Source organism: Spinacia oleracea, chromosome 3, assembly GCF_020520425.1.
Source record: "Spinacia oleracea cultivar Varoflay chromosome 3, BTI_SOV_V1, whole genome shotgun sequence".
NCBI classification, from domain to species: Eukaryota; Viridiplantae; Streptophyta; class Magnoliopsida; order Caryophyllales; family Amaranthaceae; genus Spinacia; species Spinacia oleracea.
The window spans coordinates 33705445-33724740 of NC_079489.1; the positions used below are offsets into that span (position 1 = coordinate 33705445).

The following is a 19296-nucleotide window of genomic DNA, read 5'->3' on the forward strand; positions in this document are numbered from 1 at the left end:
TACCCCACTTGCATCATTATTTTATTAAATTTAACTAAACTTTTTTAATACTTGTGCCAGTCAACATGTAACTCTTTAAAAAATACGGATGAAGTATATATATATATATATATATATATATATATATGTATATATATATAATAAGAGTAGACTTACTACATACATTTAGATAATGTATCAAAGAGTACGTAGACCAAGCAATGCCTTGGCTTAGTGGAAAAGATTTCACCTAATCACCTTCCAACCAAAAGGTTGAGGGTTTAATCTCCACTAGGGGCACTTTGAGAGAGTCCCTTACCATCCCTTCCATTTTCAAAGTGTCTATCTGCTAACTCGGACGGATTGACCCATACGGAGTTCCGATTTAATAGGACACTTCATCTTACCTTTAAAAAAATATCAAAAAATATGTAGATCTTTGTGCAAGACGAGAGGTACTTCGTATGTATACTTCAAAAAATACGTACATACAAAGTATATACTCCCTTAGTCCCGGAATACTTGACCTGTTTTCCTTATCGGGCCGTCTCTTAATACTTGACCTGTTTCTAAAAATGGAAATATTCTAACAATATTATATTATTTCTCACTCCACCCCTATTAACCCACCTACCCCCTACTCCATACAAAAAATAATTAAAAATTCAACCCCTACTCTCCCCAACCCCACCTCTTAACCCACCTTCCACTAACTACATTAAAATAATAACCCACTATCAACTATTACCTATTAAATTAAATAAGTCAATTCAAATTCCTTAAACTCTGTGCCGGTCAAACCGGGTCGAGTATTCCGGGACGGAGGGAGGATTTCTAATGTAGTTGACCCTTATTTTGGAGGTAATGTTTTGTTTGTTGCTGTCGTAATACATCAATATATGAAGACTAATATCTTAGTCTATTATGTATAGACATTTAGAAATAGAAATGTAGCCTTAATACTATCTCCCTTTCGCATTTTGGCAGTATTCGTGAATTAACTCTGACCATCTTTCTTTTATCATTATTTAAGAAAAAATGCAGTTAAGTGAAATCTTGTTAATTTGTATTAATGCGAATATATATTTTAAGTATCAGTTTTTTATAATTTGTACTTATATATATTTAGAGATATTAATGTCCAAAGAAGTGTGTTGGACTACGTGCAAAAACATATTACATGTACAGAGGTAATAAGTGATACAAAATATCTATTTTTGTATTAAAGATATTACAAATTATTGTATAAGACCGTCAGATGATAAGACATGTGGCACATGCCGCACATCTCCAAGTACCTACCACTAGTCAATAAATATATATTGTTGTCTAATACCTACCATACATATACTCTTGGATATGCATGATCTATAGCTTTGATAGCTAAGTAATTATATATCAGACGTCATTCTGATAGGAGACTAGCTGGAATAAAATATTATTCGTTTGGTCAAATTATTTGTATACAAATATAATGTTTAGCTTTTGGTGAAGGATAAACATTACTTATGATTCGGATATTGTAGGTCGACGGTGTTAGATAATATTATATGTCTATAATCATTACGTATATCGTCCTAATGTACGTAGAATTAGTCATTATTGTTAATATTGTTTAACACTTTAACTTATATTAACAATAATGACGAGTTCACACTGGTATATACATTGACCCATACGGCCATACGACGTTTATAAAAGATTATATTAGAATCTAACACCCCGTATAAAATGCCTCTTTTAAATGTCCACCATTGTTAGAAAAGTCACATTATTTAAAGAGTAAGAAGCTAGCTAAGAACATTTAAACTTGAAAATTGTGTATCCTATAATTTCTCCTGAATAATTAAGCAGCATTATATTCTTCGATCACCAGAAATTTGACACCCACAAATAATATATCGGTGAAGATGGATAAAGGAGAGAAAAACATAGTGTTCGGAAAATACGCGGCGGGGCGGCTGTTAGGGTGTGGCGCCTTCGCGAAAGTATACTCCGCAAAGAACGTCGACAGCGGGCAAATGGTTGCGATCAAGGTGTTTAACAAGAAAAGGATAATACAAAATAATATGATGTCAAACATCAAGGGAGAAATAACAACCATGGGCCGTCTTCAACACCCAAACATCATCCGTTTATACGAGGTTTTAGCCTGTAAACGAAAGATCTATTTTGTAATGGAGCTAGCCAAGGGAGGTGAGCTGTACGCTAAGGTGACCAAGGGTCGTTTTAGCGAAGAGCTTAGCCGAAAGTATTTCCAACAGCTTATCTCCGCTGTTGGTTACTGTCATTTTAGAGGTGTCTACCACCGTGATTTAAAGCCTGGTAATCTTTTGTTGGATAAATATGGAAAGCTTAAAGTCTCGGATTTCGGCCTTGCTGCGGTTAATGATCATATCGATGGGTCTCTCCAAACAATATGTGGGACGTTGACGTTTATGGCACCGGAGATGTTAAAGAAGAGACCGTACGGTGGTGCGATGGTTGACGTGTGGTCTTGTGGGGTTATATTATATGTTCTTGCAGCTGGGTATTTACCGTTTAATGAACCAAACTCGACGTCTATGTGTAGGAAGATTTCTCAAGGGGATTATCGATGTCCTAACTGGATGTCGTCTGATCTGGTTCGACTCTTGAGTCGACTCCTCGATACCAACCCCAAAACTCGAATCACTATCGATGAAATCATACACGACCCTTGGTTTAACAATGGTGGTTTATTTAAGGGTAAAAGTCCAGAGTTCGAGTTTCCATTTTACCATGACGACACCGGGAGTAGTAGTGATGACTTGTATGGTAACTTCTTCTCTGTAAAACAACCTTGTTCTTCTGTTAAGAAAAATACTAGTATTACTTCATCAATGAACGCGTTTGATTTGATTGCTTTCTCGTCTGGCCTCGGCTTATCAAGGTTGTTAAATCAGACGACATACAACCCTTTCGAAGATGGTGAGAAATTCTTTTCGAGTTTGCCTGTGGATGTGATCATTGCCAAGACAGGGGAAGTCGCCGACGAGCTGAAATTGAAGCTTCGCCGGAGGAAGGAAGATTGTGTGGTGGACTTGGTAGGACCGATTGGGAATTTTATAGCTAGAGTGGAGATTAACCAGGTGACTAAACAACTGGTAATTGTTGATGTGAAGATGAAAAGAGGAGATTTCATGTCCAACAGTAATAACATCTTGAGGGATAAGTTGATACCAAAACTTTCTCAGTTAATTTATAGCTTTGAATCACAACCTACTAATCAAATGGATACAATACATGATCACCAACTTACTATTGCTGCTATTTATGTTGACTAAGTAGTAACTATAATATCCTATTACGTTACCATAGACCATTATGTATAATATTGAAATATTCCATCATTATATTAGATGGGATAAAAAAAAGTTCCTATGTATATTTTTGTATATTTTCTCTTCATTTTTAGCTAGCTGGACTTTTTGTAAATAAAATTTCTGTTTTACTACTACGAGTTAAATAACAAAGATCGAAGATATTTTTAACAATACTAACTGAAATTAAGTTGGAATTGATAAATTTGGTAGAACTAGTTTTTTATATATATACCTGAAATTTGTACTCTTTTAATTGATTTTTTCCAATTCCGATATAGAATACCGAGTATCAATTAAATGTTCCAAAAGGCTAAACCGGCCCTCACCCCCAGGACCACAACCGCTTGACCACTCAAGTATCTTGGAGGATGTAAGTCGCAACATGTGTCTCAGTTGGTCAGTTTACAAGGAATTGTGTTTCTCATAAGATTTGAATCCTGGACACGTCATTCACTTCCAAACTTGACCGCCTTACTCTTTACCAACTAGGCTATGCACTAGATGACATGAATTAAGTGTTTATGCCTAATTTCTAGCACCATATTTGTATTTTTAAGAACGCTTGTCATGATATAGGTCTATAAACGATCTTCCCATAACTTTTCCTTCCTGCTCATTCCGGATCAAAAAGCAAAAGAACAATAAATAGACTTTGGTGTTGGAGCAAAGCAATAAGTGTAATTTGATCTGAATTTATAAGGGGATAGTACAAAGCAATAAGTGACATGACTCATTTTACATCGTTTTAAAATCCTGGCGCCAAAGATCAATTGCAAAGCAAAATGTGGGAGCTCTTTCAATCCTCTCTACTCTTCTCTCATCAGCAACTCTGCTATGCCGATATTCTCTCTCCTTCTCAGGTCCTCTCCCTCTCTCTTTCATTCTTCTCTTTCATTTTTAAACATAATTACAAATTCTGGCCGAATTTCCAACAGGTACGAGCTCGAATCGAGGTTGCAGTCTTGAATTTCCTGAAAATCTTGAACTCTCCGAATCCAGAAATCACGGATCTTCCTCTGGTTTGCTATCATCAACTTCAAATTCGTTTTTCCGTTGTTTATCATTGCGAATTAACTGCTGTAATTTTTTTGATCTGTTTGAGCAGACGAGTCGAAACTCCAAGAATACGAATGTTTACCGAGGTTTAATGAGCGATAATTCACACATTTTTCTGTCTCACTCGTTCTCAAAACGGTCTATGATGAGAGAGAATGCTGCTAAAGCCTTTGTTCGAGGTCGATTGTCATGTTGCCTTCTAAGTGTTTGTTAAAATGTCTAAATAAAATTTGTTTCATTTTCTCCAATTTTTGATGGTTTGGATTTGAAAATGGAACAGTGTGGAAGGTTATGGAAATGTGCTACCAGATATTGGTGGAGGAAAAGAGAGTCACTCAACGCGAACTTTACTACAAGCTGCTTTGTACTTCATCTGAATATTTTAGCTCCCAAACACAGGTTAATCGGACTGTTCAAGGTTAAAATTTTACCTCAAGTTAAAGATATTAGTCATTTTAGCGATTTCTTTTGGTGGAGTACGTATGTTAATGCTACTGAATGTACTGATAGAACTTCACAAAATTTATCACCATTAATAATCCAAATTAAAATATGGTTAACATCACTTAAATATTCGCATCAATAATCACCCTGTATCTTTGATGAGAGGGAGTAACCTCTATTAAAAACTTGGATACTTGAGGTATCTTAATTATCTTTTCTAAGAGCGCGTAAAAGAAAAGTTTCCTTTTTCTTGGCAAAGTTGAGATGTTAGCTTGCTGCGTGATGGATAAATGTTTGATATATATGTTGCAGATGTGGTTGCATTGCTTCATTGCAGCCGGTATAGCCTTGGGATCATGGCTTCTACAAGAGGGCTAATTGCTGGCCGGCTACTGCTTCAGGTGCCCAAGCCTCTCTCTCTCTTTATGTACTAGAAGTACATTTATTATGCAAACTCGGGGAAAAGGATTTAGTTTGGATAGGATGGTCTGACCTCATTGAATTTAGTTAAATTGAAGTGTCCAAGACTCCAAGTGTCTGTACATATAGATGGTTAGATGTTCTAGGTAGCAGTGCACAAACATTGGTTGACAAATTTAGATTAGCAATGGTGCAATACATTACTAGAATTCTAGAAATGTTGAGGTGTGGTGTTACTTTTCCAAACAACCGACCATATATGTAGGCAATTACGCGCCAATTGTTTACAATCTTACATTAGTTAATTGACATTTGAAAGAAAACTTACAGGGGTTTGAAGAGGTAACTGCCTCCCCCAATATCTACATATATTGGTTTGGAGATCGTAGGTCATTCTGTATTCACGTGTTGATTTATAATGAACTTGCTGTGTCTTAAATGTTGAATAGGAGCCAAACAGAGAGGTCGTGGACTGTTCAGTTTGTGGGTCTTCAGGACATCCGATCTCAGGCGATCTGAGCATGCTAGAATCGCTCAGTATGAAAACAGATGCACGATACATAATTGTGATAGAGAAGGTATTTTACACCGCTATGGATTGAAGTAGCCACCAAATGAAGGCTAGATATATTTCATCAACAATTGTTTTGATCTGTTCAGCATGCCATATTCCAACGATTGGTTGAGGATTGCTTCTTTAACCAAGTCCCAAGCATACTTATCACAGCCAAAGGGTGCCCAGATCTAGCCACAAGGCATGCTGCTAAGCTACACATTAGCCATTTTTCCAGCTTCTAGGCAAGATTCACGTACACAATGATTAACTTCCTCGTTGCTGTTTCGATACAGGTTTCTGCTTCATAAGATAACCAAAGCATTCCCTAACTTGCCTATTCTGGCGCTGGTTGATTGGTACATATCTCTTCTCTAATTCTACTTGATCATCCTATTAATGCTGATATGTTGACCTTTCTATGACCAACCTGTGAAGGAATCCTGCTGGATTAAGTATCCTGTGCACCTTCAAGTATGGAAGCATCGGGATGGGACTCGAGGCATATAAATATGGTACCTGTACAACCACATTGATGCGACTTCCTTTAGATGTAGTCTGACTCCTATCATGTTTTGTGTTTCAGCTTGTAATGTGAGATGGTTAGGAGTGAGAGGAGATGATCTCCAGTTGATACCTGAGGAATCTATGGCCCCATTGAAACCAAAAGACAAGCAAATTGCTAAAAGCCTCACATCAATGGAAATACTTCCGGTACTCAATGCAAACTGATAATATTTCTGCACTGTGTTTAGATTACCTTAGACTCTTACACATAAATTTAAAGAAGTTGTCCTTTCATGCTATGGAAGCACGTCACATCTGTATTTGATGCCCAATTTTGTCTACTGCAGGATGATTACAAGGAGGAGTTATCACTAATGGTTCAACGTGGGCAAAGAGCAGAGATTGAAGCTCTCTATTGTCATGGATATGATTTCTTAGGAAAATACTTGGCGAAGAAAATTGTCCAGGCCGATTACATATAGATATAAAGGGAGTGGCGAATACACAGTATCACGAAGCATGGCAGTTATATCTAATCTGCGTAAACACTTGCATCTTCTTCGAGAAAAACTAGTCAAAAGTGACAAACAAACCATTCCATGCTGCAATTACATCCACCTGAAATGTAACTGAAAAATTCAAACCACAAAAGATAGGCATACCTGGTTCCTTTATGCTTTGATTGATGTAAGTACTATTGTTTATGCTCTGATGTAAGTAGCAATATCATTTGAGCAGCTCTCACAAGTCACAAAGAAGCATGAATGTGAATGAAAACATCTTATTTACCTTATTTCTTCATAGTATGGATGCATGTAGCATGCAATGATATTCAAATGAATTTATTAATATCAACTAGGCTTTATTCTCATCTTTTTCAACATACACTTGGGTGCACTTAGAGCAACCATGTACCAAATAAGATGTTCATTTCAGTATCAAGGAAGTATTAAGCTCGTTAGTTATAGGAAAAGTTTCTCTAACCACAATCCTATAACTTATTTACGTAAGTATTACAGAGTAATATTTATGTTCGGCATAAGTAACTAACAATTATTCCATGTCATGTTGTGCCTAGACTTGTTTTTTTTCCCTTTCCGTATTAAAGTTGTGCCTAACTTTATGCTTTTCCAGTGAAACAACATTTCTTAAACACAACCCAAAATTCAACACAATCAATTGTATCACGTTGTGCTTTACTATTTATTTTCTGAGTGGCTAAACAAAATTTTCGCGCCAAACTCTCTACATCGTGGTATGACTGAAAGTTTCATTGCCATCATGTAGAAATAGTATTGGAGTACATGATCCAGCAGGCACCAACAAACACAGCAACACATATCTAGCAACAAACACAACAGTCGGCTACTCACTACCTTGGTGACTCGATTACTGAGTCTTGAAGATCAAGACACACAGACTGATGACTTGTCTGCACTGCACACAGATTGCTGACCTGTACTAGGTTGTTAGAGGCTGCAGAAGTTTTTTGTAACTAACTGATCCTTATGATCAGTGATCCCTTGTATGCAAGCACACTAGTATAAAAGCTTAGCAGCTTGTTAGGCTTAAACTTGTAATAAGAGTTTTAACTCTCTTAATCAATAAAGTTCAACCTTTCTCTCTTTGATTCGAAGTTCTAGTTTAAGAACTTCTTCATGGTATCAGAGTAAGCATAGATTCTTTCTTTTAATCCGCAAACACTTGAAACTGCTGAAATTCAGCAGATAAGATGATTGTTGATCAAGTTCAAAGTAACTTGAGTTTTGTGATTGTTTCTTTTTTAATTTCTGGTCTACTGATCAAAGATGACAGTACCAGGTGGAACAATTATTCCTCCTATGCAAGATTCTAACAATATCTACTTCATACATTCTTATGAAAATCCATACGCAGCAATTGTTTCAAACAAATTTAATGGAGAAAGTTATGCAGAATGGAAAAGAGGTATTCTATTGGCTTTTGCAATCAAGAACAAAGTCAATTTCATTGATGGTACCTTACCTAAGCCAGCTATTGGTCATGCTGATTATCAAGCTTCGGATAGATGCAACAATATGGTGGTGTCATACTTGCTAAGGTCTTTGAGTCCCACACTTGCTAAGAGTGTAGTGTTTTGGTCCACTGCAAGAAAAATCTGGAAGGATTTGGAGGAACCTTTTTCAGTTACTTCAGGGCCACAATTTTATGGCCTGCAACAAAGTTTGAGTGGAATATCTCAAGGTGACAGTAGTATTACTGAATTTTTTACCAAGATCAAGATGATTTTTGGATGAACTGAGCAGTATTAAATCAGTTCCAGTATGTGCTTGCACTGGTTGTACATGTAATGTTAGTAAAAAATTATTGCAAGAAAAGGAAGAAGAAAGGCTAGTTCAGTTCTTAATGAAACTACATAAGAAACATTCACAAGTAAGGACCAATATCTTAATGATGAAACCCCTACCCAATATAACAACAACACACAGACTTCTTGTTCAAGATGAGAAGCAACAGAAAACGAGTCCTAGGGTAGTTAAGTAAATTCTAGAAACTAACCGACTAAACACCATTGACTTTTACCTTCAAAAAAAAACATCATTGATTACAAAATGAAATCTCACAAAAAAAGGACAAAAAAAGAACTACGATCTTACTACTATCTTTCCGTCAACATTCACAAAATCACCAAGAAGTGCGGTCTGGTGATCAATAACATCATCATGTAGCCTAAAACCATCCTCATTATTTCCAGATAAAATCTCAAAGGAAAGAAAAAGAAACAAAAAAAAAAAGAACAAGAACCTTACTTTTTTTTTTCGCGGAAAACCAAACTTATCGGCCGAGTATGACCTCTTCGAATGCATTGTACGAGGCGAAACAGTAAGTAGCTAATACTCATAGTAGTATTAGGGATGACAATCTTATATAGATATCCAGTAATCCGATCTACCCGATATAAATAAACGGACGAAAACCCGACTTAAACGGATGAAAGGCGGGTGGCGGATGAAGCGGGTGACAGATCGGGTCGGATTCGGGTGGAGCTCCAAGCCGTCCGTCACCCGATCCGTCATCCGCTTATCACCCGACCCGTCATCTGCTTAATCTTTTTATTTATTTATTTGTAGGATGATGATGACTTTATGGATCTCTGAAGAAGGAAAAGAGATTGACTTTGCTGTTTGTTTTTTTATTTGAACATTGTTGGGTTTAATTTAATATTTGAACTATCAAGTACCTGTAGTATTTGTAATATTCTAAATGAACATCAAGTATCAAGTAGTAGTTGTAATATTAAGAATGAACTTCGTATCATTGTAATGGCTATTTTCCACCCGGCCGACGATGTTACACTGTTTTAGTTTGGATTAAATGTGGATTGAGCAGGGCATCATCAATTATTGTCATGTATTTGTTCAAAATATTTTTACATTTGAATAAATAGGAATTATATTATCATCCGTTAAGCACCCGATCCACCCGCTTCATCCGCGGATGGCGGGTGGATCGGAATCGGGTGATGGACTAGGCGGGTGGTGGGTGGATCGGGTGGGGCGGATGGAGTGAGCGGGTGGTTGCGGGTGAAGCTCCATCCGACCCGAATCCGATCCATTGCCATCCCTAAGTAGTATAAAGGACCTTGCGATTCCGAAGTACCATAAAAACTTGTTATTTGTCTATTTTTTCAACAATAAGTATCGTCTGGTTTAAGCTTAAAATATATTCTAAATTTAATAATGATGAAACTATATATTCTCAAATTATATTTTAGCACAACATAGGTTCAAAACATATATCAACTTATTTAACCCATACTTTAATTTTATATCCCTACACACACAAAAAAATCGTTTAACCCTTATAAATTTAGAGAAATTAATTAGCTCTTATGTTTTTTAAACTTAACAAATTGAAAATAACGAGGTTTAAATTTGTAGTTTACGTACGTAATATAACTTCATATCTCGTTTTAGGACAGACTGTAATCCCCCGTAAATTTATAAATTTTATTAATATATTTTTAACGTATATTATTTATATTTAAATAGAACTTATGAATTTTAGTAATAAATATATAATTAACGTATATTTATTTTATTTTAAGTACGTTCTAAATATTTAACGATTTTTGAAATTTATTATATTTATATATTTAATGTATATTTAATTTAATTTAAATATATTCTAAATATCTTAACGGTTTGCGAAATCAAAAATAATTTTAGAATTTTAAGATTGAAAAGAATCTGAATTACGAAAATTGATTGAATTTAGAAAACGATCCTATTCGGTTTTGGATTCGAATCCTAAAACTAAACTCCTAATTCTAGCCCAATTTCAAAGCCCAAACCAAAAACCCAAAACAACTCTCCTCTCCTCCCTTCTCCTTTACCTTCACGTGAAAACAGAAAAAGAAGAAAAAAAAAACCCTTCTCTCTCCTTCCCTCCTTCACGTGTAACCCTTGCTGGCTGCTGTACCAGCCACCGCCGTCGACCCAGCCGTGCCGCACCGACCACCCACGACGACCACCCTCACCGTCGCTCCTCCCCCCTGTGCCGCCGCCGCGACCACCAAGCCAGCCGCGCCGCACCACCTACATTGTCGTTGCTGCCCTGCTTAGCCGACACCTCTTCTCTCTCCTCCTTCGCGTGGAAATCTCCCTTTCCCTATTTGTTTCTTGCGCAAGTCAGTCACACCACCAGTCGCCAGCCGTTGCGCCGCCCACCCACTGACGTGCTTGCACCACCGCCGACCAGCACTCTCCTTTCTCTCCTTTTTGGTTATTTCGTAAACCCTAAGTTATTTAAATATTTTGATTTAATTTTATTGATTTTAATTTATGTTTCTTGAATTAAATTATTAATCTTTATAGTTAAATTATAATTTTCGAATTTGATATTGATATTGTAAATTAATTAATTTCAGTTTTGGTTGATTAATATATAAGTTAGGGTTTAATCATGTTTTATTAATTCGAATTATGTTTTCTTGAATTAAAGTTATAGTTATGATTTAAATTATAGATTTCAGATTATACGAATTACATAATAAAGTCACTAATTTTCAGATTATATTATATTGATTAAATTAGTGCCCTTAAGTAGTAAAGTGTGACTTTTGAAGTTTTAATGGCTTTAAATCATAATATAACGATTATATATTATTAAAGTTATTATTTTTATGATTTTAAAGATGTCGAATATATTTTGAGTAAGCTTTTAATTATTTTATATTGCTGGAAATTTTTAAAAAGGAACGTTTGTTAGAGTTTATGATAATTAGGGATCGTTAGGGAATTAATCACTATTCTAGGAAGTTAATTAATTAAGTTTCGATATTGGGGAGTGTTCTAAAAATGTTTAGGAGGTGTTTGGAGTACGTTAGTGTTGCTGTAAATTATTAGGAATTGATTTGGGTACGTTTCTTGATTATTTTAGGCGGAGAATTCTTTGTGGGCGACTTTTGAATTCGTTAAAGTGGCCTATCAGTTTGTTTACACAAGGTACGTACATACCTGTGTGCTTGGATGTGTGTTGTATTGAGAATATGATGAATATATTTATGAACTTGTTTATGTTGGAATTTCATGTTCAATGTCGTTGAATTAATGCGTTGAGCATAGAACTTTATTTATAAGAATTGAATCATGTTAGCATGGAATATTGATGCAAGCATGTTGGTTTTGGGGAACTTTATATTATTTAATATTGGTTTAGATCTTTATTGATCGTTGTTCCTCTTTAGATTTTCACTACTTTATAAGGGCCGAGGACCTTGTTTGGTAGTTGAACCTTATACCTAATAAAGATTTTTAAATATGGATAAAGGAAGGATTAAAATAGTTGGAATTGGCTCTTGGTTGAACGTTGTGATCACTGGTTTAATTCAAAGATAAAAGAAGTTGTGTTTACTTGTTGAATATAATATTTATGTTTGATGAGTCATAACCAAGTATTAAAAGTTAAGTCATGTAAAGTGAAAATGAGTAGCAATAGCTTTAGACTGTGCCCGTCTAAAGTGACGGACAATCAGGAGTTGGGGTCATGGGTAGCCTATGGCTTTTTCTGGGGCCGGATTGATCACCGGTTCTATTTTTATTTAAAAGTCCCTCGATATCGCAGGTCATTGGGGTTTACGGAGTCGCGCCCGTACCTCGTCTTCCTTAGTGAAGAAGAAGAAGTTTCTAGTAGACAGCTCGGTCCATTGACTATTCCAATTAAAATAATGTTAATGATACAAAGGTCTAGTTCAGTCAAATATAGTCTTCAAGTCAATATATTTTGATTATCCTTGCTTATGTTTTATTAGTATCATGTTAGGCTTGTTCGTTCAATAGTATCATGCTAGGATTATTATTGTTAGTATGTAGTACTCAGCTTTGCTGATTACGTGCTTTGTTTGTGTGTGTTGATCATGGCTATGCCTTATTGATCCTGTGATGACCCATCTTTGGTGAGCAGTCTCTAAGGATCAATAAGCGTTGTCCATCTACAGGTTTGAAGATGATGCATCATGGGGATCGGGATTAGAGAGCTTGTATTGTTTTTGTCTTGCTATGTTATTTGTTATTTGGGTTTGTTAATTGAGACTTTAAACTTGTCGTACTATTTATATTTCCTTATTTTCGTTGGTTGATTTTTTGGGATTAAACCTGTAATCGATTATTTATAAACCTAAAGTTAGTTTTATGTTTTCCGCTGCAAAATTCTGAATAAGCCGTTACGTTTTCACACGGGCGATAATGCCTTGATAATTCTCTACGTTTTATATTAAAAGATTATTTTAGGAAAGAGAGAATTGTCGGGGTGTTACACAGACAATAAAAAATAATTGTGTGAAGGAAGAATCCTTTCTTTGTATCATAGTCAAGTAACAAACACCAGAAAAGTTGTACTGGTACCCCACAACAAAATGGAGTAGTGAAAAGGAAGCACATACACCTTTTAGAGACAACTAGAGCTCTATATTTTCAGTCTAGATTACCAGTAAGGTTTTGGGGAGAATGCTTACTCACAGCAACACATCTTATCAACAGAATGCCTCTTAGCAACATCTATTTTGACATACCTTTTGAAAGGTTGAACAACAAGTCAGCCAGTTTAGACCATTTGAGGTTATGTGGGTGTCTTTGTTATGTATCCACAATCAAGGCTCACAGATCCAAGTTTGATCCTAGGTCAGTACCTTGTGTTCTAATTGGTTATCCCCCTGATCAAAAGGGATACAAGATGCTGAACTTGGAAACTAAGCAGATCATCATTTCCAGAGATGTAAGCTTTCATGAGAAGCATCTACCCTTTCACATCTCTGCCACTCAACACATAGATAATATTAGCCCTATTTTTCTTCCAGTTAACTCTCCTTTTGACCTTCACACCACTTTTTGTTAGGTTATGATACATATGACAATTCATAAATCATGCGGAAAAACCATAAAGCCAGGAAAACATATTATTTACACATAATCATTTAGCATAGTTTAGATGCATACACTTTGTTGCGTGCCTTCCCTAGCTGCGCCCGAACCGAACAAGAACAAGTCTTTAGGACTCCAAGTGTCGTCCCTCCGTAGATAGTCCACAGCACGTCCGGATCCGCCTTAAGCTTGACCAACTAGGATCGCCCTTAAGGTACTTAGAATTTTCGGCACATATAGGCAATTGTATGACTGAATTTTTGCTCTCAAAAATCACTTTGAATACTTGAATGCTCGATATAAATTGTGAGCATTGATCACCTATTTATAGGGCATGGGTATCGGATATTAGAATCCTACTAGGAAACGATTTAGTGAATCTGAATTAATCTAAAATTCAATCACTTAATTTATCTAGTAGACTTAGGAAATCAATCTTATACGAATCCTAACCGATCAAGGTTTCGTACGCAAGCACAAACACACACGCAGGCGCAGCAGCCCACGAGGGGCGCCATGCGCGCGCGCGCGCTGAGCCCAGGCCCAGCAAGTGCTCGCAGCCCACGAGGGGCGCGCGCCTGCTGGCCTTGCTCTCGCGTTTGGGCTTTGCTTGCTTTGGTCGCACGCGGGCTTTGCTAGGCGTTGGGCCTAGCTTCGTGCTAGGCCTTGCGTCTAGCAAGCTCGTCCGATGTTTATTCGTACGATACGCTTCCGATTAAATTCCCGGTTCCGGAATTCATTTCCGATACGAACAATATTTAATATTTCTGATTCCGGAATCAATTTCCGTTTCGAACAAATATTTAATATTTCCGTTTCCGGAATTATTTTCCGATTCCGATAATATTTCCGATTCTGACAATATTTTCGTTTCCGGCAATATTTCCGATTCCGGCAATATTTCCATTTCCGATAATATTTTCCGATACGTACCATATTTCCGTTTCCGGCAACATCTACGACTTGGATAATATTTATATTTCCGATACGATCCATATTTCCGTTTCCGGCAATATCATCGTTTCCGGAGTATTCATTTCTTGCCTGTGACGATCTCAGCTCCCACTGAAACCAAGATCCGTCGATTCCGAATATCCATAGATGGAGTATTTAATGCCATTAAATACTTGATCCGTTTACGTACTATTTGTGTGACCCTACGGGTTCAGTCAAGAGTAAGCTGTGGATTAATATCATTAATTCCACTTGAACTGAAGCGGCCTCTAGCTAGGCATTTAGCTCACTTGATCTCACTGAATTATTAACTTGTTAATTAATACTGAACCGCATTTATTAGACTTAACATTGAATGCATACTTGGACCAAGGGCATTATTTCCTTCAGTCTCCCACTTGTCCTTAGGGACAAGTGTGCATTTCCTAATTCCTTTGTCGCTCGATGCTTGCTCTTGAACATAAGGTAAGAGTTGTCATCCTTATTATGTCCAGAGGTGTTCCTCGGTTTCAGAGTTCAACTGATCAAATAAACAGATAATCATAGCCTATGATTCATCCGAGCACGGCCATGCATTTCACAGTTTCTAGCTCTCCGAGTGGCCTTGTACAACTTTTAAGCATCTCATCCCGATTTATGGGAGGACAATCCCAATCTTGCGATCTTGAGATTAGACTTCGTTTGATAGGTGATTACCTGAGCGTTGCCTTTATAGCCTCCTTTTACGGTGCGACGGTTGGTCAACGTCAAAGCAACCAGTTCTCAAACAAGTAATCTCAAATCACTCAGGTATTGAGGATTTAGTGTCTAATAATTTTAATGAAATTTACTTATGACAGATTTTCATCTCTTACAGTAAAGTTTCATAGGTCTTGTCCGATACTAGTCTTCCCAAAGTAAGTATCTATGCAAATGATTATGACATTGCCATGTCCACATAGTTCAAGAAACAGAACTACTAGTCATCTTGCATTCTAATCGTCTAACGTTTTCTATGCGTCCAATTTTATAGAAAACTCCGACTAGGGACCATTTTCAACCTTTGACGTTCAAGTTCACTTGATAGACATTTCTTAGTCACAGGACTGGTCCTGACAGTCTATCTTGAATATATCGTCAAATTGAAGGGACTCATCATTTGATACTAAACCAAGATTAAATGGAATATGAAAAATACATTTCATATATGATAAATGTTCAACCCCAACGTTTTACAACCATGGGCCTCTAACCCATCTTTAAAACATTTCATGGAATTCAAAGTTATGCTTGATTTCCAGTGCTACAATGTGAGTGTTGCTTCTCACTTGTTGCATAGGTTTAGTTATCATGCTTTGCCAATCTTAATATCCTTTTCATCGAATGTTCTTCGAGATATGATGATAAGATCTTTTGAGTATGTTTATTTTGTGATCTAGTCTTTTCTTGCTTCAAGAGTGGTTCTACGCATTTTTTCAATGAAGAACCATCAAGCCAGCAGACATGTGATCTACCCAAGTTCAGTGAAGAACTCTTTAACATAAACAACCCTGTTTTATTGCTTCTTAGGCAATAAGTACTTTTACTTCAACTTTATAGGTTGCTAGTGATGCTTTGTTTGGAATTACTTATCCAAGCAGTTCACAGATATGTGGAATACTTTCCAGCTGTATCTTAGAACATAGAAATTAATATTTTAATATCCCACGCAACAACTCATGGTCTCCAATCCATGTTGCCATTTCAAAACACGATGCTCTATAGCTCGTCCTTATCAATGGTTAACTCCAAAGGGTCTTGCTTGATCCTTTGCCAGTGTTTATGCGTGTAGCATCAATATTTAGCATATCTTTATTTCCTTGAATCAAGAACTATTCCTATGTACCTTTTCAAGTACCATAAGTATTCTTGATCTCAATCTAGTTGATCTTCACTTAGATCAATAGAGATTGGTATATGTTCGTCATGCCTAAAGTCATACGATACGTTTTTGGCGATCCTCATATTATATCATACATGATAAATTCTTTTGCAGAATAATTCCCAATTGAATTCTATTCATGTAACTTTAGCTCATTCAATTTCAGCAGATACTGAATCCAGCTAAATTCTTTGACATATAATATAGGTCTAAGAATCTCATTTAGACTCTTTGATGTTTAACTTAGTAAATGCTTATACATAGTTCAAACATCCTTTACTTAGATTTATTCATATGGGTCGAATATCTCCAATGGAGTCTTTCGTGTTTGATTTAGTAAATTCCATTACTTAATCTAAAACAATATTATGAGATCTTTGTAACCAGATCTTAATACCCAGTATGTACTAAGTTTTGCCTTGGTCCATCATTGATAAATAATTTCAAACCTAACTTATTAGCATTTGAATGTTATTTCACAATAGAGAGATATGTGTGTGATACACATAGGACCAATTAAGTTTTATGTACTCCCACTAAACTTCTTATATATCTATAAGGATCGTGTACATTTTATGAAACTAAAATACTTATTAGCTTCACTAAAATATAATTCTAATTCCCAATTGCTTGCTTAAATCTGTACTTAGATTTCATAAGCTAGCATTCCTTTTCAAGCATTTATTTGGATCCACAAATTCTATGACATACCATGTACATAGTTTCTTCCAATATTTGATTGAGGAATACGTTTTGTCATCCAATTGCCATATGTACCAATATGCAGTCATTGCTTGATTTATAGACTTGAGCATTACGATTATGCATGAGGTTTCAACACAATCCACGCCGTGAATTTGCTTGTAACCTTTAGCAACTAATCTAGCTTTGTGTGTGAACACAATTCCATGTTTGATGGTTTTTATCCTTAAAACAAACTTGCAACCAATAGGTGTGAACTTATTCTTGCAAATCAACAAAATTTTAATTTTGTCATCAAAACATTGAGTATGTTTTATGGCCTCTAACCATTTAAAACATTTGGGTCTATATATGGCCTCTAACCATTTTAGGGAATCTGGGTTTTGTCATAGCTTTCTTACAGGTCACAAACTCATTAATCTACATGATAATAGTTTGACTGCAAGTTGTAGGTTTCTTCACTATCTAATAGAAGAATTGCATAGTTTCAGGGACCTGAACTCCATGTTTCTTCACTATAGAAGAATCTCATAGTTTCAGTGATTTGAACTCTATGCCTACTTGGGTATAGAACATCAAACAACAGAATATCAATAGCCACTTGAAAGTCCTTTGAATATTCTGTTCTCCTTGAAGCACTTGTAAAGTCTTCTAAGAGAAGTCTATTCTTTAAAGCCACTTCTAAAGTCCTTAAAGAATAAGTTCGGGTTTTCTGAAGCACTTCGAAAAGCCTCCAGAATGTCCGTTTATGTTTGTTGTTCGCCTCGAAAACTTTCGAGGTCTATTTTCTCCCACTTGTCATTTTGGAAACGAATCTCCAAAAGGACATTATTTCGAGCAAACAAACATTATGTTCTCAAAAATTCGTGGTAGAAACAATACCCTTGTGTCTCATTTGAATAAATCACAATGAAACATATATCCATACTTGGGCCTTAGTTTGTCGAATGACAAACACTAAGCTCCCACTGAGTTTTTGCAACTCTCTAGATATATTTTATGAAAAGTTATTCTGAAAATTACTTTTCAATAGCTTTGACGAATTTGGTTTAGTTTGGTGGTAGTTGAGCATTTTGTTTTAGAAATTATAGGAAAAGTCTTTATGATTCATCATTGATCGAATCAAGTACTAATTGACTTCGATTATTCCAACGTAGATATGCCATATCTTATGGACCTAGATTGTGAAATTACAACACACAATCATTGATGATCATATTTGGTCTCAAGTAATCATCAACATGATCTAACCTAGATCTTTATGATTTCTTGCTAAGTGGATTTTATACTTCTGAATCTTTGAACTAGCCAAACAGATTCAACTTATATCACATTTGAGTAAATAAACCTATATTCACTCAAATCCATGTGAAATAATAAAGTCATAAAATCTTTCTTTAGCTTTGAACTCTATTGTCTAGGCGTTCTAACAATAGTTCATATCTTTTGTTACTTTCAACAAGTAAGACTAGTTGTCTTAAAATGATCTAGAAATCAATCAACTTTCAAAAGTCCATCAAAATAGAGCTTTTGAATGTTAACTTGTTGATATGGTCTAAGCAACAATGCCAAAGATTAGTGGAACTCAAATTAAGGGGTTGATTTGAACCTAGTAAAGTTCTTTAAAGAGTTGTTTGTTTTAATCAAGCATATTGACTCAACCTGTAATTGACCATTTCATTCAAATAAACAAACAAACATTGTTTTTGTTTTTCTTGAATGTGAGTCTTTCTGTGTTTGAAAACAGAAATTTAGGTATGTTGATTATGGAACAAAATAGCCATTTAGTTCCAGCCTTTGAAAGGACTTAAAACAAACTAGATGACCCTACAACTAATGTAGCATTGCCATGCTTCATTTCCCACTTGTAGGTCATTAGTGTATCCCAGCTTCCATTGTTTGAGTTATTACCGAAGTAAGAACCTCAAGCGGTATATGATACCAAGGAAGTTTGATTGCTAGGTCACTTCTCTTTAAACATAAACTTATAGGTAGAAACGGAATCGTAAATTCCTTTCATTTGTTCCTCGTTTTCCT

The 19296-nt window shown here is 35.9% G+C and overlaps 2 protein-coding genes across 2 annotated transcripts; both read left to right on the plus strand.

The window, feature by feature from the left end:
• Positions 1–1733: 1733 nt before the first annotated feature.
• On the plus strand, positions 1734–3418 carry LOC110779248 (CBL-interacting serine/threonine-protein kinase 11-like). Its single transcript, XM_021983781.2, has one exon. The coding sequence runs from the start codon at positions 1890–1892 to the stop codon at positions 3282–3284; it is 1395 nt and encodes a 464-aa protein (XP_021839473.1). The 5' UTR covers positions 1734–1889; the 3' UTR covers positions 3285–3418.
• Positions 3419–3886: 468 nt separating this feature from the next.
• Positions 3887–7174, plus strand: LOC110779257 (meiotic recombination protein SPO11-2). The gene is made up of 11 exons (XM_021983788.2): positions 3887–4183; positions 4259–4342; positions 4429–4558; positions 4660–4797; positions 5136–5224; positions 5693–5821; positions 5904–5998; positions 6093–6155; positions 6235–6311; positions 6383–6510; positions 6651–7174. Exons 1-11 carry the CDS (start codon positions 4106–4108, stop codon positions 6783–6785), a joined length of 1146 nt encoding a protein of 381 aa, XP_021839480.1. The 5' UTR covers positions 3887–4105; the 3' UTR covers positions 6786–7174.
• The last annotated feature ends 12122 nt before the right edge of the window (positions 7175–19296 follow it).